This window comes from Chroicocephalus ridibundus, chromosome Z (assembly GCF_963924245.1).
Source record: "Chroicocephalus ridibundus chromosome Z, bChrRid1.1, whole genome shotgun sequence".
In the NCBI taxonomy this organism is placed as follows: Eukaryota; Metazoa; Chordata; class Aves; order Charadriiformes; family Laridae; genus Chroicocephalus; species Chroicocephalus ridibundus.
The window spans coordinates 82,404,942-82,429,631 of record NC_086316.1 but is presented as its reverse complement, the minus strand read 5'-3'; the positions used below and the strand labels follow the sequence as shown (position 1 = coordinate 82,429,631).

General features: G+C 51.4%; 1 protein-coding gene across 2 annotated transcripts; it reads left to right on the top strand.

Annotated features, from left to right (window-relative positions):
* Positions 1-801: 801 nt before the first annotated feature.
* Positions 802-24,405, top strand: PSTPIP2 (proline-serine-threonine phosphatase interacting protein 2). Of its 2 annotated transcripts, XM_063319977.1 has the most exons (15): positions 802-893; positions 11,062-11,162; positions 13,430-13,507; positions 14,459-14,493; positions 16,129-16,235; positions 16,935-16,997; positions 17,462-17,560; positions 17,762-17,807; positions 18,367-18,446; positions 20,011-20,109; positions 20,631-20,727; positions 21,040-21,121; positions 22,174-22,208; positions 22,740-22,797; positions 22,995-24,405. In XM_063319977.1, the coding sequence occupies exons 1-14, from the start codon at positions 861-863 to the stop codon at positions 22,787-22,789; spliced, it is 1,005 nt and encodes a 334-aa protein (XP_063176047.1). In that variant the 5' UTR covers positions 802-860; the 3' UTR covers positions 22,790-22,797; positions 22,995-24,405. The 2 variants fall into 2 exon arrangements, with proteins under 2 accessions (XP_063176047.1, XP_063176046.1); XM_063319976.1 differs by lacking the exons at positions 22,740-22,797; positions 22,995-24,405 and having other exon boundaries at positions 22,174-22,291.
* The last annotated feature ends 285 nt before the right edge of the window (positions 24,406-24,690 follow it).

Below are 24,690 nucleotides of genomic sequence, written 5' to 3'. Positions count from 1 at the left end.
TCCTACCTCATGCAATCGGAGAATGGTTTGGGTTGGAAGCGACCTTAAAGACCATCCAGTGTCACCTCCCTGCCCTGGGCAGGGACACCTCCCACCAGCCCAGGTTGCTCCCAGCCCCGGCCAACCTGGCCTTGAACCCCTCCAGGGATGGGGCAGCCACAGCTTCTCTGGGCAACCTGGGCCAGGAGCTCACCACCCTCACAGCAAACAATTTCTTCCCAATATCTCATCTAAATCTCCCCTCTTCCAGTTTAAAGCTGTTCCCCCTCGTCCCATGGCTCCCCTCCCTGCTCCAGAGTCCCTCCCCAGCTTTCCTGGAGCCCCTTGAGGGACTGGAAGGGGCTGGAAGGTCTCCCCGGAGCCTTCTCTTCTCCAGGCTGAACCCCCCCAGCTCTCTCAGCCTGTCCTCCCAGCAGAGGGGCTCCAGCCCTCCCAGCATCTCCGGGGCCTCCTCTGGCCCCGCTCCAACAGCTCCGTGTCCTTCTGCTGTTGGTGCCCCAGAGCTGGAGGCAGCACTGCAGGGGGGTCTCCCCCGAGCGGAGCAGAGGGGCAGAATCCCCCCCCCCGCCCTGCCTGCTTGTCACCGGTGGGTTTGTCCCCGTGGATGGCATTCCCGCCGCCCTCACCCACCTGCAGCCGCGCTCCCCGGTCCCCCCAACCCACGGAGGCCCCGGTGGCGTGTGGGCTGGGTGTCACCATGCTCTTTTGGGTCTGTGTGTGTGTGTGTGTGTGTGTGTGGTGTGCCGGGGTGGGGATGTCACGTCGCGGGGTGGGCCGTGCCGTGTGGGGCGGGACGGGGCGTCAGCGGGAGCGGCGCGGGAGTGGTGGCAGCGGTGTCCCAGCGCGGTGGCGGTGGCAGCATGCGGGAGGCACGGTTCAGGGACCACTTTTGGGTGAGCGGGGACACAGAAGGACCTGGGGGGCGTCACAGCTGGAGGCGGGGAGTCACAGCCGGCTCTGGGTGCGGGGGGGGGGGGTCACCCCGACCAGAGTTGGCCTCAGAGCCACCTCCGTGGTCCTGGGGTGGGTCTGAGCATCCCCTGGCCCAACCACGAGCTTTGCTGCCCTGTGCAGCCGAAATATGCCAGGGCGAGCTACTGCTGCTGCCCTGGAGGAAATCAGTGTCGGGCTGAGGGTTTGATAATATTAATTGGCCACTGATGGAACTTGCTTGGAGCCACCACGGCCAGAAAGGGTCCTCTGATGTCGAGCTGCTCCCGGAGTAGGAGCGAGACCCTCGGCGTGCCGCTGCCCAGCTGCAGAGGGAAAAACGCGGTTTGGGGAAAACTGCCATTTATTCCTTTGAGTCTGAGCTGTGCTTTTTGGGAATGGAGAAGTGCTGAAGGGACCCTTATCTGCTGCAGAGCACCGCCTGCTCGGTTCCTCTTGGCGTGCCGGGCTTTTGTTCCAGGCACCGGCAAAATAAGGGGCAAAATTTTGCCTTTTGGGGCTGAAAATCCCCGTCTGGGAATGGCGCTCAGGGTTTCCGAGCCGGTGCCTGGGGAGCGGCAGGGTGGGGGGAAGGTGTGTGGGCTCCCAGGAGGAGCGGGCGCCGGGTTTGGGGGTCCTGTGTGTTGTGGAATGAGAAGGGCAAGTACCGAGCGCTGGGCTCGCCCGGCATCATTAGCGCCGTCAGATATGTAAATCCCACATAGGTATCGAACCTGGCTTGGAAAATAAAGCCAGCCGCGCATCTGGCAGCCGTCTCTCAGCTATTTGCTGCCAAGAAGTTTTGGCAAATTGCTCCTTTTTGCTCTGGAAACGTGCCGGAGGGGAGGGATGTGAGGGTGGTGGCAGCGTCTCCCGGGCTGGGGGGGGGACAACGGTGACACCAGGGGAGCTGAGTGGACCTGGTTTGTCCTGCTCCAGTGGCACATCGGACTGAAGAAGAGGACCTCGCCGCGGGGCCGGCGCTGGCTAGCGCGGCCCGGTTTGCTCCTCTCCCGCTGCAGCGTGGTGCTGTTTGAAGGAGGAGGGGGCTCGGTGGGAGAAAACACGGGGGCAGGAGCAGCCCCAAGCCCCCAAAGTGAGGAGGAGCCGGGGCATCGCACGGGGCGCTCGGCGCTCGCTCCTGCCCGACCCCCCCGCATTGCAAACACGGCTATTGACTGGACAATCCCCAGTGCCTGCTGAGCCCAAATCTGTTGGCGGTGCCAGGGATTTTGCTTGGCTTTTTCCTTTCCGAAGCCTGAGTGCTTCAACCTCCCCCCTCCCCGGACTGAGGAAACGTGCCTGGGGCAGGTGGCCGGGGTGGAGGTTGGGTGGGAGCGTGATGGACGTGACTCAGTGGAGAGATCGTGGCCCTGCCGCCCTCGTTTGGCCCATGGAAAAGGCAGGTACCGCCCCAGGAAGTCTCCACGCCACGTACTGGTGACTGTGCATCAGCTGCGAGGGCTGGGGAGGGAGGGGGGGAATGAGAGACAGGCAGAAAAAACCCCAAATTTAGACAAGGTGCTTGTCCGTCTTCAGTTTGCTGTTGAGTACTGTGAGAAAGCGCAAACTTCCTCCTGCAATTTTTTCCTCTCAAATGACTTTGCTTAAGCCAGAAAGGGAAGGGGAACTCTGCTTTGCCAAAGCAAGTGATTTGCCAAAGCAGTGGTGAGGCCAGCCGGGTGAGAAAGCGGAGATCTACGGAGGGCTCCAGGGGAGGGATGCTCCAACTCATGGGACAAAGTCTAAAAAATAACCAACCCCCCCAAAAAAAAAGCTGGGTCATTTTTGGAATTGCATCTTCCAGCTTTGAAATACGGCTGGTCGTAAATGGCGACTGCGGAATTTCTTTATGGGGATGAGCTGCAGCCCCACCTTGCTCTGCTGGGGTGGTGGGGCTGTGCCTCAAGCCTCATCTGGGCCATGATTTCTCTTTAAACCCTGGCAGTTTTGATTTCTTTGGTGAGGTGCCGTGTCTGTCCTTTCCTGCACTGGAAGCTGGTCCTGACCGAAGTTCACGGTGGGATGCTCATGATGTCGGGAAAGCACACTGCGGCTCCGCTCCCTGCGTGCGGGTTTGCTTGTGCTCTTAGCTCTCAGCACAAGATGGTAATGGACTGAGATGAATGGATGGGGAGCAGCCCTGAGGAGAAGGACTTGGGGGTGATGGTGGATGAGAAGCTCAACAAGAGCTGGCAATGTGTGCTGGCAGCCCAGAAACCCCCCGCAGCCTGGGCTGCATCCCCAGCAGCGTGGGCAGCAGGGCGAGGGGGGGGGATTCTGCCCCTCTGCTCCGCTCTGGGGAGACCCCCCTGCAGCGCTGCCTCCAGCTCTGGGGCACCAACAGCAGAAGGACACGGAGCTGTTGGAGCGGGGCCAGAGGAGGCCCCGGAGATGCTGGGAGGGCTGGAGCCCCTCTGCTGGGAGGACAGGCTGAGAGAGCTGGGGGGGTTCAGCCTGGAGAAGAGAAGGCTCCGCGGAGACCTTCCAGCCCCTTCCAGTCCCTCAAGGGGCTCCAGGAAAGCTGGGGGGGGACTCTGGAGCAGGGAGGGGAGCCATGGGATGAGGAGTAGTGCCTTCAAACTGGAAGAGGGGAGATTTAGACAATAGAATAGAACCATAGAATCGTCTAGGTTGGAAGGGGCCTTTCAGATCATCAAGTCCAACCATCAACCTGACTCTGACAAAACCACCACTAAACTATGTCCCTCAGCACCACGTCTACCCAGCTTTTAAATACCTACAGGAGTGGTGACTCCACCACTGCCCTGGGTAGCTGGTTCCAATGCTTGACAACCCTTTCAGTGTTAAAATTTTTCCTAATGCCCAATCTAAACCTCCCCTGGTGCAGCTTGAGGCTGTTCGCTCTTGTCCTATCGCCTGTTCCTTGGGAGCAGAGACCGACCCCCCCCTGGCTACCCCCTCCTTTCAGGGAGCTGCAGAGAGCGAGAAGGTCTCCCCTCAGCCTCCTCTTCTCCAGGCTGAACACCCCCAGCTCCCTCAGCCGCTCCTCACCAGACTTGTGCTCCAGACCCCTCACCAGCTCCGTTGCCCTTCTCTGGACACGCTCCAGCCCCTCAAGGTCTTTCTTGTGGTGGGGGGCCCAAAACTGGACACAGCACTCAAGATACTAGGAAGGAAACCTTTCCTGTGAGGGTGGTGAGCCCCTGGCCCAGGTTGCCCAGAGAAGCTGTGGCTGCCCCATCCCTGGAGGGGTTCAAGGCCAGGTTGGCCGGGGCTTGGACCAACCTGGTGTGGTGGGAGGTGTCCCTGCCCAGGGCAGGGGGGTTGGAACTGGATAGTCTTTAAGGTCCCTTCCAACCCAAACCATTCTACGTCTCTATATTTCCTTAAATAAAGGGGTTGCTATTTTGCATCCTACCACAGCTCCTTCTTGCCCAGGGTCCAAAAGCTGGAGATGCCCAGTGCCGCACATGCATTGCCCCGAATGCCCCAGCTCGTGTTGGCGCTTCCTCTCGCAGCCTGTGCTGCCTGCAAAAGAGCTGCGCAAAATAAAAATAAAGAGCTGTGCAAAAATAAAAATACGCCAAAGATCATATTTGTTTCCTCTCGTCCTGCCTGTGGTGATTGCCATGAGTTGAGCAAGTGTGGGCTTTTGTTTTCATTTGTTTTTGCAACCTGCTCTTCTTCTTTCACTACACGAGGTCTCTTCTTTCACTTTAATAATTTTCTCGGTAAGTGCCTGGTTCTCCCCAAGCCGTGCACGGTATTTTGGGTAACCTAACAGCAAAGCTTTGGGTGTCATCAGAACACTTTGGTCCTGTAGAACACTGTGGGAAAAATAGAAATTGTGATAATGCTAAAGAACACTTTAAATCTGATCCATTGGCTGACAGCTCGCAACCTGGAGGGTGGATTCTTGGCCATTTTGCATTTAATGAGAGAAAAGCAATGCTCCGCTCCCTGCGTTGTGTTCCAGAGCGCATTAAAATGAACCACTTCTTAAAACATTAAAACAATAAGCAAATAATGCTGAAGACTGAGACTCTGGTCTGGTCAAGTGATTTTTGAAAATAAGACTTTCATATCTAAATATTTTAGGCACTCCCAAATATTTATTTTTTAGCCCCCATAAAAGCGATGCTGTTAAAACAACCCATGGCTCAGCCAAGTCCTCTGTGGTAAAAGCCGCGCTGGCAGATTTAATTTTCTAAGAAAGGACGTGGCAAAGTGTCTGAAAACACTTATTTCCCCCCCAACACGTAGGAAGGAGCTATTGCATCTCTTTTGCAATGGCACAAAGGAAGCGAGGGGGATGAGAAATGCTTTGCCCCTCGCTGCAGAGGAAGGGAGCACCGGTGCCTGCAAAGGAACCCTCTGCTGCGGTATTTTGTCAGGGCTGTATTTCTTCTTCATCGACGTGATTTTTTTTTTTAGCCTCATGTGGCTGGTTGGGGATAAACTCCTTTATTCTGTGTCCCCAGTGCCTGGGGACAGAGGGGACTGCCAGCCCCGGGCTCCCGGGTCCATTCCCTGGCTGCTGACTCTCAATGTGACACTGGTCGGGCCGTTTCACTTCCCCTTACTCCGTCTGGTCCTTCTCGAAACGGAGACGGGCTCGGTGGAGTTTATCAGCAGCGTTATGAAACCCTCAGGTTGTTGTTTGAAAGGAACAAGGTGCGGTTTGCGGGCAGAAGCAGTTGCGTGTAGGCAGGATGGCCCACTGCTGGGGCCCCCAGCACAAGAAGGACACGGAGCTGTTGGAGCGGGGCCAGAGGAGGCCCCGGAGATGCTGGGAGGGCTGGAGCCCCTCTGCTGGGAGAACAGGCTGAGAGAGCTGGGGGGGTTCAGCCTGGAGAAGAGAAGGCTCCGCGGAGACCTTCCAGCCCCTTCCAGTCCCTCAAGGGGCTCCAGGAAAGCTGGGGAGGGACTCTGGATCAGGGAGGGGAGCCATGGGACGAGGGGGAACAGTCTCAAATTGGAAGAGGGGAGATTTAGATGAGATATTGGGAAGAAATTGTTTGCTGTGAGGGTGGTGAGCCCCTGGCCCAGGTTGCCCAGAGAAGCTGTGTCTGCCCTGTCCCTGGAGGGGTTCAAGGCCAGGTTGGCCGGGGCTTGGAGCAACCTGGTCTGGTGGGAGGTGTCCCTGCCCAGGGCAGGGGGTGGGACTGGATGGGCTTTAAGGTCCCTTCTAACTGGAACCATTTTGTGATTCTGTGATTGTTTTCTGCATCTGTGGGATGAGCAGGATAGGTGGTGTTGGCACAGGGGGGAGGAAACTTGAAATGAAAAATTATTAATAAAAAAGCTGCTTTTTGCAGGCTGCTGTTCTCAGGTGGGTGAATTTGCAGTGAGTCCTCTTCCTCCCTGGAATGAGTTTTGCCTGTTCTGTTCTACCCAGCCAGTTATGGGTTGCGGAGGAGCTGCAGCCCCTTGCAGCATCTCCTGCCCTCCTCACTGTGCTTCCTGCAGGTATCGCCCCAAGCATTTTTCTTGTGGTGGGTCAGCAACCACTGCAGGACCCTGAGTGGTTCTGAGGCTGTACTGACGATGAGCAGGAATAGCACAGCTATTTATTCTTGCACGGTGTTTCCAACTCCTAAAATAGCCATCCAGCTTCTGCTGTATTTCTCTAAGCATATAAGACTGAGGAGAGACACTAAGAGCTCTAAGTAAATAAAGATCTTTCGAGCTGTGGCCCTGAGCAGTGCAATGCCCGAAATCTTTCATTTTGGGGAAGGCTGGGACAGACTGCTTGAGGGCAGGATGGCTCTGCAGAGGGATCTGGAGGCTCTCCAGGCTGTATCAATGGGCCAAGGCCAATGGCGTGAGGTTCACCAAGGCCAAGTGCCAGGTCCTGCACGTGGGTCACACCAACCCCACGGACGCTCCAGGCCTGGGGCAGAGCGGCTGGAGAGCTGCCCGGCGGACAAGGACCTGGGGGTGTTGGTCGACAGCGGCTGAGAATGAGCCAGCAGTGTGCCCAGGTGGCCAAGGAGGCCACCACCATCCTGGCCTGTGTCAGGAACAGTGTGGCCAGCAGGACTGGGGCAGTGAACGTCCCCCTGTCCTCAGCACTGGTGAGGCCCCACCTCGAGTGCTGTGTCCAGTTTTGGGCCCCTCACCACAGGAAAGACCTTGAGGTGCTGGAGCGTGTCCAGAGAAGGGCAACGGAGCTGGTGAGGGGTCTGGAGCACAAGTCTGGTGAGGAGCGGCTGAGGGAGCTGGGGGTGTTCAGCCTGGAGAAAAGGAGGCTGAGGGGAGACCTTCTCGCTCTCTGCAGCTCCCTGAAAGGAGGGGGTAGCCAGGGGGGGTTGGTCTCTGCTCCCAAGGAACAGGCGATAGGACAAGAGGAAACAGCCTGGAGTTGTGCCAGGGGAGGTTTAGATTGGGTATTAGGAAAAATTTTAACACTGAAAGGGTTGTCAAGCATTGGAAGAGGCTGCCCAGGGCAGTGGTGGAGTCACCATCCCTGGAGGTATTTAAAAGCTGGGCAGACATGGTGCTGAAGGACACAGGTTAGTGGTGGACTTGGCACTGTTAGATTAATGGGTGGACTCAATGGTCTGAAAGGTCTTTTCCAACCTAAAGGATTCTATGATTCTGCCATGTCATTGGCTTCGTAGGGTGTGTGTCTGGAGGGGCTTTTCCATGTAAAGTTGGGTTGGAGGTGGAAAAGTCAAGCTCAGCAGCTTTCCTTTCAGCTGTGACTCACAGAGCTCATAACAAGACTTCAGGTCCACTCTAGAGCATTTTAGCCCCTCTTCTTGGCTAAAAGTGCAAACAAAACCTAAAGCATCACAACAAGCACACAAATTCCTCCCCTCACAGGAGGATGGTAAAACCCGGGCAGCGGGTTGGGAAGGGGGAGCACGTCTTCTGAGCCCTGTGGCCTCAGGAAGCATCAGCTGCTGCTTTGTCACCTTGAAATCATCTGTTTGTAGTTTCCATGGGTTGTCTTCTAAACAGCATGTGGGCTCAGAGCTCTGCCCAGTAGGGAGGACCAGGACAGCCACGTGCCGCAGGGTGGGAGGAGAGATGCTCATCCTCCTGCACCCCTCTGGTTGGGCAGATCTTGATGCAACACTCCCCATCCTCCATACCTGTCTTTGCCTTAGTTTATTACGTCTTTAAATCTTGTCCTCTGCGCCCATGGCTCTGTGCTGGCCATGTTGCCCTTCCTCTTTCATTGCTCCCTGCCAGCCCTGCCTTTGGGATGTCCCACAGGCAGTCACGTTGGTCTTTTTTATTCTTTCTATGCCAACATCTGCCCAGAAGGGTGCTGCAAAGGCAGGTTTCACGGCATGCAACCCTGCCCAGCTCCTCCTGGGCCAGGAGGTCCTCCTGCCTGGCAGCAGCTCTTTTGGAAACCTCCACCGTCTCTGTTACCTCCTCTGTACTCAGCACTGGTGAGGCCTCACCTCGAGTACTGTGTTTAGTTCTGGGCCCCTCTGTACAAGAGGGACATTGAGGTGCTGGAGCATGTCCAGAGGAGAGCTACCAGGCTGGTGAGGGGTCTGGAGACCAGGGCATATGAGGAGAGGCTGAGGGAGCTGGGCATGTTTAGCTTGGAGAAGAGGAGGCCGAGGGGAGACCTCATTGCCCTCTACAACTACCTAAAAGGAGGTTGTAGAGAGGTGGGTGCTGGCCTCTTCTGCCAGGTGAATAATGACAGGACCAGAGGAAATGGTCTGAAGCTGCGGCAGGGGAGGTTTAGATTAGATATCAGGAAGAATTACTTTACTGAAAGAGTGGTCGGGCCCTGGAACAGCCTGCCCAGGGAGGGGGTTGAGTCACCATCCCTAGAGGTGTTTAAGAAACGTCTAGATGTGGCACTTCAGGGCATGCTCTAGTGGCAGAGATTGTAGGGGTTTGGGTTTTTTTGTGTGTGTATGGTTGATCTCAAAGGCCCTTTCCAACCATGAAGATTCTATGATTCTATGATTCTATGTTTCGTATAACACCTTGCACTGTGAGGTCTGGTCCAGCCTTGGGCGCTTAGGAAACACATACATGCTGGAATGAAATCCTTCTACTGGAGGAAGAAGAGTGATAAAATAAAGAGCTTAGTGCACATTTTGGATGGATGCTCCCAATTTTTCCCCTGGCATTTCTGCCTGGCACAGTGAGCCCAAGTGTCCCAGGCAGCAGAGCAGGATGCAGGAGCCTTCAGGTGCCCCCTGAGACGCAGCCATGTGGGTCTGACTGCTCCGTTCTGCCTGGGCGTTCAGCCACCGGCAGTTGTTCTCTGAATCCATGCTATTTCCTTGAAACCGGGGATAGAAAGTCAAGTTAGGGTGTTCCCATATTTTGCAACTGTCATGAAGACTGGTTTCAGTGCAAGCATGTTTCCTTTTTCACAGACCCGATTAGCAAAGACGCAACGCAAACTGAGAACTGGTTGTGTGATTATCAATAATAAGCCCATTTTGGAGGGACGTTTGTGCTTTTGGTTTCTGCTTAGGTCCTTCTCACAGTCCTCTTTTCCCATGCATGCCACAGGCGGAGCGAAGCTGGTCTGGGACACCCGGGGATTTCCTGCCAGTCCCATTCCACCATATCTCCACTTCACTTGTTTTCTGGCCACCGACATTCAAGTCCTTGACTGAGCGGGGAAGTCCACATGATTAAATCCTTCGTTTATCACAAATACCATCTCTGTTCCTCCTCATTTTTTGGCTGGGTATAAACTCCTGAGAAATCCCCCCCGCCCCGTCACCCACACTTTCACACCAGTTCTCTGTGTAGTCTCATGTTGGCTTCAAACCATTTCCTGAATCTCTCCATCCTGCCATTATTCCTCTTCAAGCTTCTTAATAACTATTTGTGGCTTTTGCTTCCTTGCCCTGAGTTTCATATCTGCTCCTACCATTGCTTCCTTTCTGCAGTCTCTTTCCCTGTATTTTTTTGCTCCCGTATGTGCTGTTCTATGCAACACCAACTGCTCCTCTTTGCAGAAGATGATAGGTAGCACCTTCTGCTCAGCTCCCTGCATCCGCTTCAGGCTTCTTCCAGAGAAGGAGAGCTCATGGTCAGAGCATCTCTTTGTATTGCCATAACACTTAGGAGCCCCGCTCTTGGCCCAGCTCATCAGGGTGGTAAATACTCAATAATCATAGGGCAAAAATCCTTTTTTTGTCCTAAGGTGCTTGCATGCACAGGTATGAGGAAAGAATAGGGTAGAGTTAGTCAATTTTTATCCCAGTCCACTACATCATTGCTGCGTGCATCATTTTTTTTTTTTTTAGTAAGCACCAGTACAATATATGTTTTTAAGAAGTAATTTGAAGGAAAGCAGCGATCCTGCAGAAGTCTGTGGGAAGTGTGAGTGGCACTGCAGGGCTGAGAGCCCTAGTTTGGAAGATGGGGCTTGGCTGCATAGATGGTGGAGGCAGGACCTCTCCATGGCTGTGATGTTTTGGTGGCAGTGAAGAAGCTGGCTGTGAGTGATGTGTTGGGGGCATACGGCAGTGGTGGGGGAGGGCCTGGTACCTAGGGAAATGATCTTTGCAGTGCTGTTTTGAATCAATGGGTGGGACAGTGTTGCTTTTTGCAAGGCCAAAGAGAAGGCTGTTGCAGCAGCGGTCATTAAGTGCATCCTTACATTACTGTGAAGGCAGTAGAGAGAAACCCGCACCTCATCGTTCCTGTGCAGAAAGGTCTGATAAATTCACCTCCAGCCCAGATGTAGGCTCCTACCGCCAGACATGAGGGTGATGCCCGGAACAGTGCAAGTCAACATTAACCAAAAATCCATCTCCATGTCTGCAGAAACTCTGAGGAGCAGTAGTAGTGAGGCTGGCTATACCTAGAGACTTCTAGCACTTTTAGTGTTTGATTTCATTAAATTAGAGCTGACAGCTAAGCTCCTAGGAGGACACGCCATATGCCGTGGGGCCAGCTGTACTTAGGCCAGGGCGGAGCAATACGATGTGGTAGGACTGAGCTCTTCTGTTTTTCTGAAAGTCATGGAAGTGCCTTGTCCCAAATTGCCACCACTGTTCTCATTCTGGAGCCTCTCCCATGCCTAAAAGAAAAAGATCTTATTTCATAAAATGTCACTCGCACGCTTGCTCCCAGCTGAGCCATTGCTTGTGCAAATGCCACTGGAGGTGGCAGTGGCCATGGACTTCACTGATGAGGATGTGACTCCTGTTCTTGTGTTTTCAGAGTACGGATCTGACGAGCACAGTTGGCTACGACAGCATCATTCAACATCTGAATGATGGCAGGAAGAACTGCAAAGAGTTTGAAGACTTCCTGAAGGAAAGGTATGGAGCTGCCTCTGAGAGTGGGTTGGGTTGAACGTGGGAAGTGAGGTGGTGGCACTACTTCTACTCCTTGTATTCCCAGTTTGGGAATGTGTTGTTTTCTGTTGCATTTAACTGTCCACTATGTTAAAACACCTTTGACTTTTGACTGATGAGGAACTCGCTTTCTTACCCTGTCCTTTCCTTGCGTGGCTGGTGCTGTGGTATGAAGTCCATGCCCAGGAATCCTCAGCTGCGAGGCAGTGATGGTGCCCAGGGCTTGATGCTCGCATTTTGAACTGTCTGTTAAAAAGAACGAGGAATCAGGAGCAGTTTAATAATTCAGTCTTACATGTTGCCAGACATCTATACTGATGTGTTTGCAGCTGTTAGTGGCCTGCCCAGGCCACACGCTGTCCCATGAAGTTCACCTTGCAGTTCAGCTTGCAGAAGATCAGGTGAAGACCTTGGCGGAGGAGAGGCATGGCTTTGTCCTTAATTTATCTTCGTATATTATGGACAGCCCACGGATTTTCTGTTAAAAAGAAGTAGTAGAATTAGATAGTGTGTTTCTTAATCAGAGGATATGACCTAACTAGAGATTTTGTGGCTACAAAGGCACAACTGAGATGGTCTGGCCATGTATTTTGACTTTATGGTTCACCTCGTTAGCAATGGCTAAATATGAAAAGCGTTGCAGAACAACCCTCAATTAATGTAATTTTGGTATAGAGAACTGGAGAAAACAAACCTCTGAATACAAGACTTGGTATAAACCAGCCTGGGGCAAATGTAATGGGGATGAAGAGGAGGAGAACCTGTAGTTAAGTCTCCAATGCACCTACACCTGTCTAGGCCGTAAGCCCATGTTCCAGGAAAATCTGGGATTTCCATCTGCCCGACGAACCATCTGCTGAACCCTGAGAACTGTGTCCCACTCATCCGTGGCAAAAGAGAGAGTGCAAAAAGCCTCCTCCAAACCATGTCCCCCATTCCTCTTTACTGTTGAAGAAGGTGTAGGTTCCCACTGATGTGTCTAGCCATGAGGAGATTAGAGGCTGGACCTGGACTTGCTACTGGCACCCCCCTCTGAACACGGCCCTGTTGCCCATGTACAGCACAGCTGTTACACAGTTCCATCTGCGGAGAACACGCCTGTTGGATTTGATGCTTTGTCTCAAAAGGAAGTTCATGGCAATGTTGTTAGACAGAGGAAAAAAAAATAAATCATAATGTTGATTTTTGCCATTTCCCTACAAGCTTTTGGAGTTTTTAAAGTTAAGTTAGGTGAAGCCCACTGCCAAACTCTAGAAACCAACAACATAGGCATCTGCATCTGTGTTAGAGATACAGGCATTTTAGGAAACTAGTTATTTTATCCAGTAGACCTTCTAATGCTCTAATACTCTAATAAACAAATACTCTAACAGTATTTGTTTCTCTCCATTGACTGCAGACAGCTGGGGTGGCTTGCCCAGATGGAGATATCTACATTTGGCCATGCGAGTCTGGCCCCGGTTGTCTGTATGGATTTCAAAGCAACGGCAGAAAGCTGGCTGTTCTTAGACTGCAACACAGAGGCTTTCTTTCTGCCCCCTCTCTTTCTTCCCAGAGGGGAGAACAATATGATTTCTCAAAGGTGTTATTTATGTTACCCCATAAGATGTGGCCTCTTCCTCAGGCATTCTCCCTAAGGAGCAGAGGTGGGCAGGAGAGATTAAAATGAGGCAGGTTGCCTCATTTTAAAAAGTCCTGAAAAGCTGAAATGGCCCAGCTTAGCCACACATGTATGGTGGCTGAGCCGTCTTTGGTGGGTCCCTTCTGTCACATTTGGTTTAAATCAGCCAAATCAGGTTCAAAAGTACTTTGTGCGGGTGGACCGGCAGACGCTGATGGCTGAGAAGCAGAAAACGTGTGATCGCACAAGCCTTGTTCCCACAGGAAACTGAGCTAAAAACTACTCGGGTGACTCGCCTGGCTGTATCTAGCCACCAGCTGCACTGGCTGCTTAGTCCTCTATCTCCTGCTGAGGAGATTGCACCCATTGGCCATGGGGAGATGGGGAGAGCAATGCATCAGGACCACAGACACACCAGAACAAAGTCTTTTAACTAGAAAGGCTGTTGGGTAACTGCAAACAACAGTCTTCCTTCAGCCAACCATCCACAGTTGGTTTGCAGCAGGTCAGAAGATAGGCAGGATGTTAAGAGTGAGTCCTGGCCTCTGCTGCAAACAAGTATCAGTTTCTGAAGTGAGAATTTCCTCTCATTTCTCTCTTTCCTCAATAGGGCAATTATAGAAGAAAAATATGGCAAAGAGCTCATTAACTTGTCGAAGAAGAAGCCTTGTGGGCAGACGGAGCTGAAGTAAGTTCACAGTCCTGTGTGCGTTTTGCTTTCATGGGTGTCCTTACTTGGGGCAACGAAGGAGGAGGAGAAGGAAGGAGGCTGTGAGAGACAAAACAGTGTTGAAATATAATTGGGATGCTACCAGAAGATGATCTGAAATTGGTTTTGTGAATGAACAATGCACAGTTGTGTTGACCTTTGCCAATAATTGAGTTGGACTCCACCAAGTCCTCACCACCCATAGACTAACCACAGCATTGTAGACGCTCAGGCAAGATATGGGTTGGTGGTTCAGCAGAGAGCTAAGGATCATGAGACCTTGGGCTCTCTCCTGACCGTCTTTGTGGCTGGAGGGAAGTACAGGTACTTCCTTGACTCAAACCAAGCAAATCTTCAAAGTCCAGTGTGTTACCACCTTGCAGGGGTGCTGCAGCTGCTGAGGTTGGTTCCATGAGTGGGTTTCCACCTCCTCAGTGACCCTTGGTGCCTTCTGCTTTCTGCTTCGTTTCTATACTTTGTACATGCCCGGTCTGGTATTCTCTGATCATTTATTTACAGTTTTATACTGAGATGTCACGTAAAATATTTCTGAAATCTTTAGTGTGCAATATTAATAGGGAGAAAAGTCCTTTACATTTTCAACCACTGGCCAATGCACCATGTAGGAGGTGTTCATGCGTCCCAAATGATACTTTCAGGAGGTTGACTGAAACATTTGTCATGAAACTTAGAATTTTTAACAGCATCCAATATTCAGAAAGATGTAAAGTAGATCTCAAACCAAGTGAGGTGTGTTATACTTACTGAGAGGGAAAAAGACGGAGGTGTAAGGAAGGGAAATAAACCTGCTTCGCTCTGCTTTGTCTGGCATTGAGTGAGAAACTTGCTGTCTGGATTGGGAGAGGTGCTCTGATGATGCCTGCACCGGGCTGTGCTTTCCCACTCTTTAATGCTCTGCCTGTTTTTCAGCACGCTGAAGAGATCCCTGGATGTTTTCAAGCAACGTAAGTAATTCTTCTTTGTGGGTGTCAGGACACTTGGCAGCACCAAAGCCTGGAGGCAACTGCTGGGGAAGAAAATAGCAGAGAAACCTTCAAAACAGTGTGATGCTGGGGTCAGGCACAGGGTGTCCTCCTGGCCCATCTCGGTTCAGCACATGGGGTTTGGGATGGGGTGCTCCAGGGCATGGGTGGGAGAGGAGACCCATGGGGCATCCCTGTGGGGATCTCTTGGGCTTTTGGTGCTGGCTGCAGCTCAGAAGTTGCGCTTGTGTTACACATCAGAAGCTGTGCATGGGAAGTTCATCTGGAGTTCATTTGACTGGCTTGCCTTGCCCTCTTCACACACATACAAAGTAATTCACACCTCAAATACTATGTCCAGTTTTGGGCCCCTCACCACAGGAAAGACCTTGAGGTGCTGGAGCGTGTCCAGAGAAGGGCAACGGAGCTGGTGAGGGCTCTGGAGCACAAGTCTGGTGAGGAGCGTCTGAGGGAGCTGGGGGTGTTCAGCCTGGAGAAAAGGAGGCTGAGGGGAGACCTTCTCGCTCTCTGCAGCTCCCTGAAAGGAGGGGGTAGCCAGGGGGGGTCGGTCTCTTCTCCAAAGGAACAGGTGATGGGACAAGAGGAAATGGCCTTAAGCTGCACCAGGGGAGGTTTAGATTGGGCATTAGGAAAAAATTTTACACTGAAAGGGTTGTCAAGCATTGGAAGAGGCTGCCCAGGGCAGTGGTGGAGTCACCATCCCTGGAGGTATTTAAAAGCCGGGTAGACGTGGTGCTGAGGGACATGGTTTAGTGGTGGACTTGGCACTGTTAGATTAATGGTTGGACTTGATGATCTTAAAGGTCTTTTCCAAATTAAATGATTCTATGAGTCTATGATTTTAATCGGAGCATCTAAAAGATGGTGCTTTGGCCGCTTTACATTGCCCCTTCATTGCCATGTGTCACAGCCCGCCGGGGTACAGGCAGGCAGCATCCGGACCTCGAGGGCTAGTGCTCTGCTGTCCTGGGCTGAGTCGACCCTACACCCCAGCCAGGTTTGTCTGCTGTCCTGTCCCTTGGTGGACCTCCCTAACGAGGCTCAGCCCTTGCAGCAGCCGACTATTAATAGCTGCGGGTTTGAAACAGCTCTGGGGGTTGAATCGTGAGCTGCAGTTTGGCTTAGCTCCTTTGATGAACTTGCTGGGGTGGTGTTTCATGGTACGGCCGCTAACCTTCAACAAGACGAGCCTGAGGTTTTTTTAGCATTAGTTTTTCTGTGTCCCAAGTTGGTTGTCTGGTAGCCTGGGCCAACACTTCCTTCAGCCAGCTGCTGCAGGGTGCGATGTGTTTTCACGTGCCCGAATTCATCTGGATGAGGGGAGAGATGTGACTCTGCTCATCTGAATAACTTCTCTTGATGGGGCTTTTCTTAAACTGAAGGGCAGGCCCCAGCAGGGCTGGTTCTGAATAGCTCCTTACACAGGCAAGCGCTGCCTGGAGGCCACTTCAAAAGTGCTGCCACTTTTCTATGTTTCTGATAGGGAACGTATGATGTGGGGTCAGTTTGATGTCAGCTACAACAGTTGACTTGAGCAACAGAGTCTTTTTAAGAACGTATATATATATATATTTATTTATTTATTTTTCTTTGCAGAGGTAGACAACGTGGGCCAAGGTCACATCCAGCTGGCGCAAACCCTTCGGGAGGAAGCGAAGAAAATGGAGGACTTCAGGGAAAAGCAAAAACTGCATCGGAAAAAGGTCAGGCGCTGCGGGAGCGTGTGTCTTCGCTGCAGGGTGTCGATCCCGCCCCGGCAATGGGCTGCTCCTGGCCAGTGCCTCCCACCGTGCCCCAGCCCCCTCCGTGCCCCCGGTGCCTGCCGCTGCCGGGAAGTCCCTAGTTCCTTCCTACGTGTTGCAACCATGTTGGTGAACCGTGCAGCAACCTCCAGCTTCCTTCTTCTCACTGCCGCGTCTTCTCCTTTGGGTGCATCTTGGGGCCAGTTACAGCAGTGGCTCAGCCCCAGGGGTGCCAGCCTCAACCAGGGATGTTTTTAAAGCATATGTATAATGCTGGATGATTTCCATAGGGTCTGCTAAAATTTTTTAACTGCTGCCTTGAGATTCCTTTGTCTGGAAAACGAGGGACAACTGCTAGAGTGAGCGTCCCATTTGGACTTAGCAGAGCAGAGTGGGCTTCCCAATTTTGCCAGGCCCTATGGATCTGATATGGTACTATATACTGCTAGGATTCCATTTGTAGAGCTCCTTTGCATACACAAGTGGAGGCTTAGACGATAGAATAACATAAGGTGGGTTTTGTGAAGATGCTTTTGGTGGATGAAAGTCCTTAAACCCATCTCAATCTGGCCTGAGCCTCTTCCTTTCCTAAGCCACGTAGTCCACCCTGGGGCTTTGATGGTCAGTGACGTGCTGACTCTGGGTCTGTTGCCTTCACAGATAGAGCTGATAATGGAGGCGATTCACAAAAACAGGAATCTGCAGTACAAGAAGACCATGGAGGTAAAGCAAACGTGCTGCTGTTTCTTGCCGTGGGGGTTAATGCTGCCAACACACACACGTGTAGTGCTGGGGAAGACTTAAATACAAGGGCCTTCCTCCTCTGCTGCAACTCTCGATATTGTGTCTGCACAAGGGGTGTGCAGGGTGTGCTCAGAAAATCTGAAGAGTATGCCAGGGACATGGACAGGGCTAGCCTTGCAGGGTTGGATACGAGTGATTTAGTCGTCATGGACTCGATTGCCATGAACTCTTCATCCCAAATGAAGATTAGCTTGTCTTGTGAGGTTGGTTTTGCCCACGCAGTAGGGCATCTGGGACTTTGTGTGCCATCTGCTGCCCTGCTGGCAGCCTGCCTCCACCTCTTCACTCGTAGGCTGTGCTTTCCTCCCAAGTCTCCTGCGTGATCTGTATTTCCATCTCGTTGTGTGCTGACATGCTCCTGCCCTGTTCGGTGGCTCTCCTAGGCCAAGCGTCTCTATGAGCAGCGCTGCAGGGATAAGGACGAGGCAGAACAGGCTGTGCACCGCAACGCAAACCTGGTGACTCAGAAGCAGCAGGAGAAGGTACGGAGAGGCAGGGGGCCGTGGGGCAAGGGTTCAAGGGGAGGTCTCTTCCTGCAGCTCTCCTGTCCTGTGGCTCTTCTCCCAGCTCTGTGTTTTGAGGTGAGATGGGAGGGCTGGTGAAGTTCCGCAGTTGGGCTGCAGTGCCGTCGGTGATGCACCAGGGCTCTCCTCTACCTTTCTTCTCTCTCCCATTTTTGGCAGCTGTTCCTGAAGCTGGCTCAGACAAAATCGGCTCTAGAGGACTCAGGTGAGTGTGGAAATGCAGCATTTGGAGGGCGAGGGGAGTGTTTCCTGGGGCAGGGGTTTGTGAAGCCATGGCATGACTCTTGGGCAAGCTCCAGCTCTTGGGTCAGGCACGTGACACACTGGCCCAGGTTGCCCAGAGAAGCTGTGGCTGCCCCATCCCTGGAGGTGTTCAAGGCCAGGTTGGACAGGGCTTTGAGCAACCGGGTCTGGTGGGAGGTGTCCCTGCCCAGGGCAGGGGAGTTGGAACTAGGTGATCTTCAAGGTTCCCTCCAACCCAAACCATTCTATGATTCTATGACTGCATCCCCAAGATAACGGAGGTGGGCACTTGCCCTGGAGAAGCCTGCATGGCTCCACCAATGCTACTCCCACCATTTCCCTGCAGCATGACCCTCCACTTTGCTGTGCGGCTCTGTGTCCCCTTGCAATGCCTACCCACAGTCAAGCTCATGCATTGCTGCTTTCTCCCTGACATCCATTTCAGACTTCACACATCACCTTCTAGCAAAGAAGTTTTTTTAATTAACGTTAATCAGATGACAACTTGATTCCTCTCGCAGACAGGAGTTACCAGCAGAGCGTTACCACACTGGAGAAGATCCGGGAAGAATGGCAGAAGGAGCACATCAAAGCTTGCGAGGTAAATGCCCTGAAACACCTTCAGGTGGCAATGTGGTCCTCTGGATGTCCATCCCTTGCTGCGGGGGTCAGGGATAGTGCAGATTTGCCCCCTCTGTATTCCCCTGGCAGGGAAGCAGCAGGATGCGTTGCAGCTAACCCTACGTGTGTCTCACACTTGGCTTCTGGATTCAAGGTCCCACCACTTCAGGGTGTCCACTATTTTTTTACTTTTATTTTTTTCTTCCATCACCTTTTAAAATTGACAGAATCATTGTGCTAAGCACTGTCGTTTTTGCCCATTACCTGCCTGCACGCTCAGTGTGGCCATCCTCTTGAACAGTCACGGCCATGGTCACCTCTGCAGAGCTGGTGACTTGAGGCCAATACGTGCTATAGCTGCAACACCACCCAGCAGTCTCTGAAACTCTGAAAGACTTCAAAAGACTTTGCAGCAGAGGCTGGTGGTGGGCTGGTGACACAGGTTGGGTGAAGCCATCCCCACGCACCGGGAGCCCTTTGCCTCGTATCTCACATTAGCGTGGGAACCCTCCAAGTGGTGGTATTGGCCTAAAGCAGGCTGGCTCATAGCCAAGTAGTCTAGCAAGGATTTCTAACATGAGCTGGGGAAGTTCAGAGCTGGTGGTGAGTAACATGCAGCTGCTCTGCTTCTGACCTGTCATGCAGCAACCTGTGATCTGTGACCAAGGGATGGACAGGGACTGCAGAGATCCAGGTTTTACCCCAGGTCTGCTGCAAGCTTGCAGACAACCTTGCCATTCCCAGCTGTGCTGATCCCTTCCTAAGCTATTTCTCCTGAGGCCTCTATTTTACTTTTTCCTTTTGCAATGGAATTTGCTGTCTGTTTTGTGTGGTATGCGTTGGTGTCCCGGTGCTGGTGTGCTTTTTGTGCCTGGCGTCTCCAAAAGCCTCTCTGATGGTGGGGGGTGGGAAGGAGTAGTTTCAGTTCCACAGATGGATCACGTGGAGGTTTTCCCCTTGGGGTGTTGCAGAGGTCATAACTGATAATAAGTGCATATGTACACTTGGGATGAAATATTATCTTTCATGGAAATGCATTAAGGCACATGAAATTGAGGTATACCAGACAGATTTCAAAAGACTTGGGTTTAAACCTGCTTGGAAAAGGGCTGGGCAGGAAGGAGGGAGAAGACCAACCAGTCAATGCACCTCTGTTTTCATACATCCCCAGTGCTTTTTTATCACTCCATACCTGTGGGAGGGAGGTGAACTGGAACCTAGGGAACATGGACTGCCTTTAGAAGCTGGCTTGATCTCCCCAGAGGGAGTGTTTTGCCAAATGACCCCTTCCACATTGGTCCTGAAGACCTTCCCAAGCTGAACACTCATCTTTGAAATACCTGGTTGCATAGACGGGTGATTTCTTCTCTGGACAAGCTGGAGGACTTGTGGTTTCCATGTTCCCTAGAGGGGACCGCCACCACCTGCTCCTTGCTGAGGACAGCCATCTTTGTAGTGGTACTCGTGGATAAGAAACATTCAGGATAAAAGAGATTTGCTCTCATTTTAAAGACATTAGGGCTGTTTTGTCTGTGTCGTTACAGTTCTTTGAGACTCAGGAGTGCGAGCGGATCAACTACTTCCGCAATGCCCTCTGGCTTCATGTCAACCAGCTCTCCCAGGACTGTGTCCAGAATGATGAAGTACGTCAGATGAAAATCTTAATTTTTCTTTTTGGAAAGCAGAACCCAATTTGTTTTCCTGTGCACTGAGTTGTGTTATGTTTGAGTTGGGCTGTGGCCTTCGATTGGCCACCAGACACCAGCATGAGCGTGCAGGCAGAAGGTTTGGGCCAGAGCTCTTGCAGATGAGGTTTCCTCTGGGATTCCCACATTTTTTGAGGGTGGTGAAACCCTGGCCCAGGTTGCCCAGAGTGGTGGTAGGTGCCCCATCCCTGGAAACATTCAAGGTCAGGCTGGACGGGGCTCTGAGCAGCCTGATCTAGTGGAAGATGTTCCTGCTCATGGCAGGGGAGTTGGACTAGATGGCCTTGAAAGGTCCCTTCCAACCCAAAGCATTCTGTGATTCTCTGATTCTCCCACTATTGAGGCTTGTGTCCTGGGTGAGCACTGGCCTTTCACCCCACATGTGATAAACAATTGGGAAAAAAACCTCTTGGTTTTTGACCTGATGTACAGAAATGATTTTTATTTCCCTGTTGCAGAAATATGAGGAGATTCGCAAGAGTTTAGAAATGTGCAGCATTGAGAAGGATATTGATTTTTACGTAAATTTACGCAAAACTGGAAGCCTGGCCCCAGGTAAGAGCTCGGTACTATCTCACAAAGTAGTGCTGACTTGCATTCCTCATGGAGCTGCTGCTCTGATCAGCATCAGTTTGGATGCAAAAAACATTGATTTTGCAACATCCCTCCTTTCATTCTCCGGCATGCAGCACTAGTCTCTGCCACTTATCACCAGCTCCTGAAGATAATCTCCCCTTTCTGTAACTTTTAATTTCCTGATCAGGCATTTTCCCACAGAGAGGAAAGACTTAGCATCTGAATGGTAGTCTTTACAAGTGGTTTATGCTTACAGAAGGTCTGTGCTTTACTATTGTTAACTTTTCCTAGCTCCTGTTGTTTATGAAAACTACTATAATGCACAGAGAAATGCAACTCCTGTGAGAAGCCCAGTTCCTGCAGCTATATCAAGGTAAGGCACGTAACATGTACAATTGCAATTGCCACTGCAAATGATGCTCTCCAAAAAAGAAAAGCAGCAGCATATTTTGTTGCTTTCAGTCTGTTGGAAGCTTGACTTGGGAGTATGAGAGCAAAATATTTCCCATGCTATGTAGTCTGACACTCTCCGCAGATGGAGTTATGCCAATGTGCTGCCTATTATAAGGTCCTCAAGGACTCCTTCAAGCCTAGTCAGAAGTTTTTGCTCCCCCTTGTGGGGTGATGTCTTCCTTCTCGTGGGTGGCAATATTATTCTGAAAGTGCTTGTGGTGAGGGTGTGCTCATTTTTTCTTGTACCAAGCTGCTTTGAGAAGTCCTTTGCATGGAGGTGAGGAGCTGCAGTACTCAGCAGAAAAGCAAGATAGCCTGGGGAATACTGAATTTCATGTCTTGCTCTCTCTAGGAACAGTCTGAGCTCCCTTTTAGAGCAGCCGTTGATACCAAGATGAAACCTTCTGGGCTTCCCTGCATGGTTCTCCATGTCGTCTCTCTGCCTGAGGAGAGATGGATCTGTTAAAAGCATGCGTGGGTAGAGTAAGGAACAGTAGAGCTGAGTTCACTCCTCTGGGACAGGGCAGGAAGGACAGGGTGAAGGATGCTTCTGCCGGGGGGAAGATGAAGATTCAGGGCTAAAGACTTATGCTAAAGATGAGTGTGCCACTTTGGCTGTCACACTGGGAAAGGAGTCATGTCCAATTATGGCTTCCTGATGTCTCACTCTGGGCAGAGGCGTGTAAAAAGGCATGCCCTGAGGCTCACTTGTGAATGTTTCCACAACTTAGTGCTCTTTGGTTATTTTTTCCTCTCGCCTACCGTATCAGCTTCAACTCCTGTGTTTGCCAAGCAGGGTGTCAGTGGTGAGCCCACCATGACATGCCTTCGTATCAGGCCTCCATAAAGCCCAGGCTGGCCAAACCTCTTGCCCTTCCACCATCTCTGGGAGGCAGCTGGGGATCACAGAGACAGGGTAACAGGAGTCCCATGGCCACACAGATCCTCAGCTCTGTGTTTCCTTCTGTGCAGGAGGGGACCTCTACCCACCCCGACCAGTGCGCCAGGTGAGTTATTTGCTTTATGGGGTTTCTGGCCCCACAGAGGATCTCTCTCCTCTTGCTCTTCACAATCAGGTCACGAGCTTTAGCTCTCTAAAGGGATTGCTTTAGGTGAAGCTCCTGCTGTAAGTCCGGTCCCCACTGAAAGATGCTGGGAAGTTGGGTGCTGACTTTGGAGCCAAGGTTTCACTCAGGAGAGCTGTGATCAAAGCACTCTGTGTAGGCATTTCTCAAGCTTAAGGATGTCTAAGCTTGGGATCCCACCAGTCTCTGCAGTTTGGGCCCTTCTCTACTTCAGCAGCACGCGCTGTGTCATTGCCAGTGCCACGGCAGTGATGGGATACTCCACTGGGACTCAGTAAAATGAGGTCCTACTTTGGCTCCTTGGCAAATCGAGCCATCTCTTTGAGCTTCATTCACGCCCGCCTCCCATCCCTTTAATATGGGTAGCCAGTGCATGGTGTTTCTGTCCTGCATAAAGTCTCATAATGAGCACTTCTCATGAGCAGACCTAATTTTTTGTGCTCCATGTTTCAGGTGAGCCTGATTATGCCACAGTGGATGGCTACAGCTTGATACATCACTAACAGCCACAGTAAGTACTCCTATTTGATGAAGAAACCATTTAATATGAGATGCAGCTGCACAGAACAGGGACAGTGGAGAAACAAAGACCACCAGTTAAGGGATGACACCTTGAGGTGACCAACTGGGAGTGGTGATCATGTCAGCCCTCCCATCGCTGGTCTGAGCTGGAGCTGTGGTTTAGACGTTGTCAATCCTGTTCTGTAGGTTCTCCATGCAGAAGACACGGTCAGTCTGGCCAGCGTGGCAGAGTTGGCATTTCCAGTTACTCCCGGCCACACAGAGCTGAAGTGCTTCTCCATTTTAAGAAAGTATTTGCGGACTCTGATAATTACTCGTACATTCAGAAAGCGCCTGCTAAAAATCTGTGCCTTTGATCAGCAAACTCCTTGGACGGATATCCCATCTTCACCCTCAGGGGAAGAAAAGTAATGTAAGCGATGGACCCCAACACAGGGGGATCTTCTGTGTCAGAAAAAGTTTTTGATTTGAATTTCTTCTAAAGTGAAGCCGTCTGGGAGAAGCTGGAGTCTCCCATGCCCCAAATAACTAGAGAAGTCCTATGTGCCAAGGGGAGCACCACGCAATGCTTTGGGCACGCTGGCTTGTGTTCAGGGCATATGTATCTCATGCAGATCTCAGGTTACACATTTTGCCTGTTTCTAAAGTCTTTCATTAATGGTGATTAAACTTGTAATTTAGATTTAATTTCAGTCATATGTCGCAGGGAGCTTATTTAGAGGAGCACCAATGGTTACATCATGTGTCTAGCTTAGCTGTAGATGTGCTCCAAGCTTAGGCGCTGCTACTGGAAGCTAGTTTGCATCCTGCCTGGTCCACAGCACAGCTACCAAGCGAGATGCTGTGCTGCCAGAAACCTGCTGGGAAATCCTGCACTCTACAGCGTTACTGGGGATCTGAAGAAGTCGGTGCTGCGTGAAAAGTAATTATTCCACAGTTGGTCAGCTCTTCCAACCACCTCCCCGATGAGGGGCTTGGGGTGTTTTAGGCTCATGATATAGCTTGTCCCTGGTAGCCTCTGGAGACCTCCATTTGATTAACCTCTGGGAATCACTGAACTTGGACTCATTCTGTCTATGCACCACTGGAAACAAACTTAGCTACTGAGGTTGGCCTGGAGCCATGAAACTTGTTTCCTGATCAGGTCTCCTCAAAGTTCATGCCCTTCTCGTTACCATATATATGATTATGGCTTTGCTTCAGAAGCTCCCATGCCTTGGGACTGCCGGTCTCTCTGAAGTCCCTGTGTGAAGGGTTGCTTAACAGCTCCTCACTGCTTTACGACACTGGACACAGGCATGCAGGACATGGGGACTAGGACACAGTTTTGCTGTCTAAACCTGGTGCCAGGTGACTAACTTTGGAGCAATGGGAGTTGCTAATTCTTCAACTTGAATCTGCATGACTTCAGTGTGTGCATAAGTCCACCAGTCTCCAGGGCTTTTACTGTATATCCTTGTGCAGAGAAGATCACAGTAAACTTTAACATCTGTCCTACTGCATTAGAACGAACTGTACAAAGTGCACCTCAAGGAATCAGTTATCCTATTTTTTTTCTGAAAGACCAAGTGTACGAATATTCTTCTGAAGCAGCCTGCTGTAGTCTTAGTTCTTTAAATACATATTTTAAAAATAAGTTTTGAGACTCGTTGTGATGGATATGTTTGTTGGGTTTTTTTTGTTTTTTTAAAGGTTGTCACGTTCACTTTCTGTCAGGGCTGGGAATGGTACACCCTCAAAGCACTCTAGGATGTTTGGGTGGTGTGAGTTGCCTCTCCTGAAAGGAAGCCTTTGCGGGGTTGAACTAGATGACCTTTAAAGGTCCCTTCCAACCCAATACATTCTATGATTCTATGATTCTAAAAGAACATATCCTTCCTCA

What these genes read in the sequence shown, in the direction of transcription:
- PSTPIP2 (XM_063319976.1), top strand. Translation starts at nt 861, where the DNA reads ATGCGGGAGGCACGGTTCAGGGACCACTTTTGG. An exon ending in CTCAGAAGCAGCAGGAGAAG is followed by an intron (nt 17,561 to 17,761) that starts GTACGGAGAGGC and finishes CATTTTTGGCAG; the next exon opens with CTGTTCCTGAAGCTGGCTCA. An exon ending in AACTGGAAGCCTGGCCCCAG is followed by an intron (nt 20,728 to 21,039) that starts GTAAGAGCTCGG and finishes AACTTTTCCTAG; the next exon opens with CTCCTGTTGTTTATGAAAAC.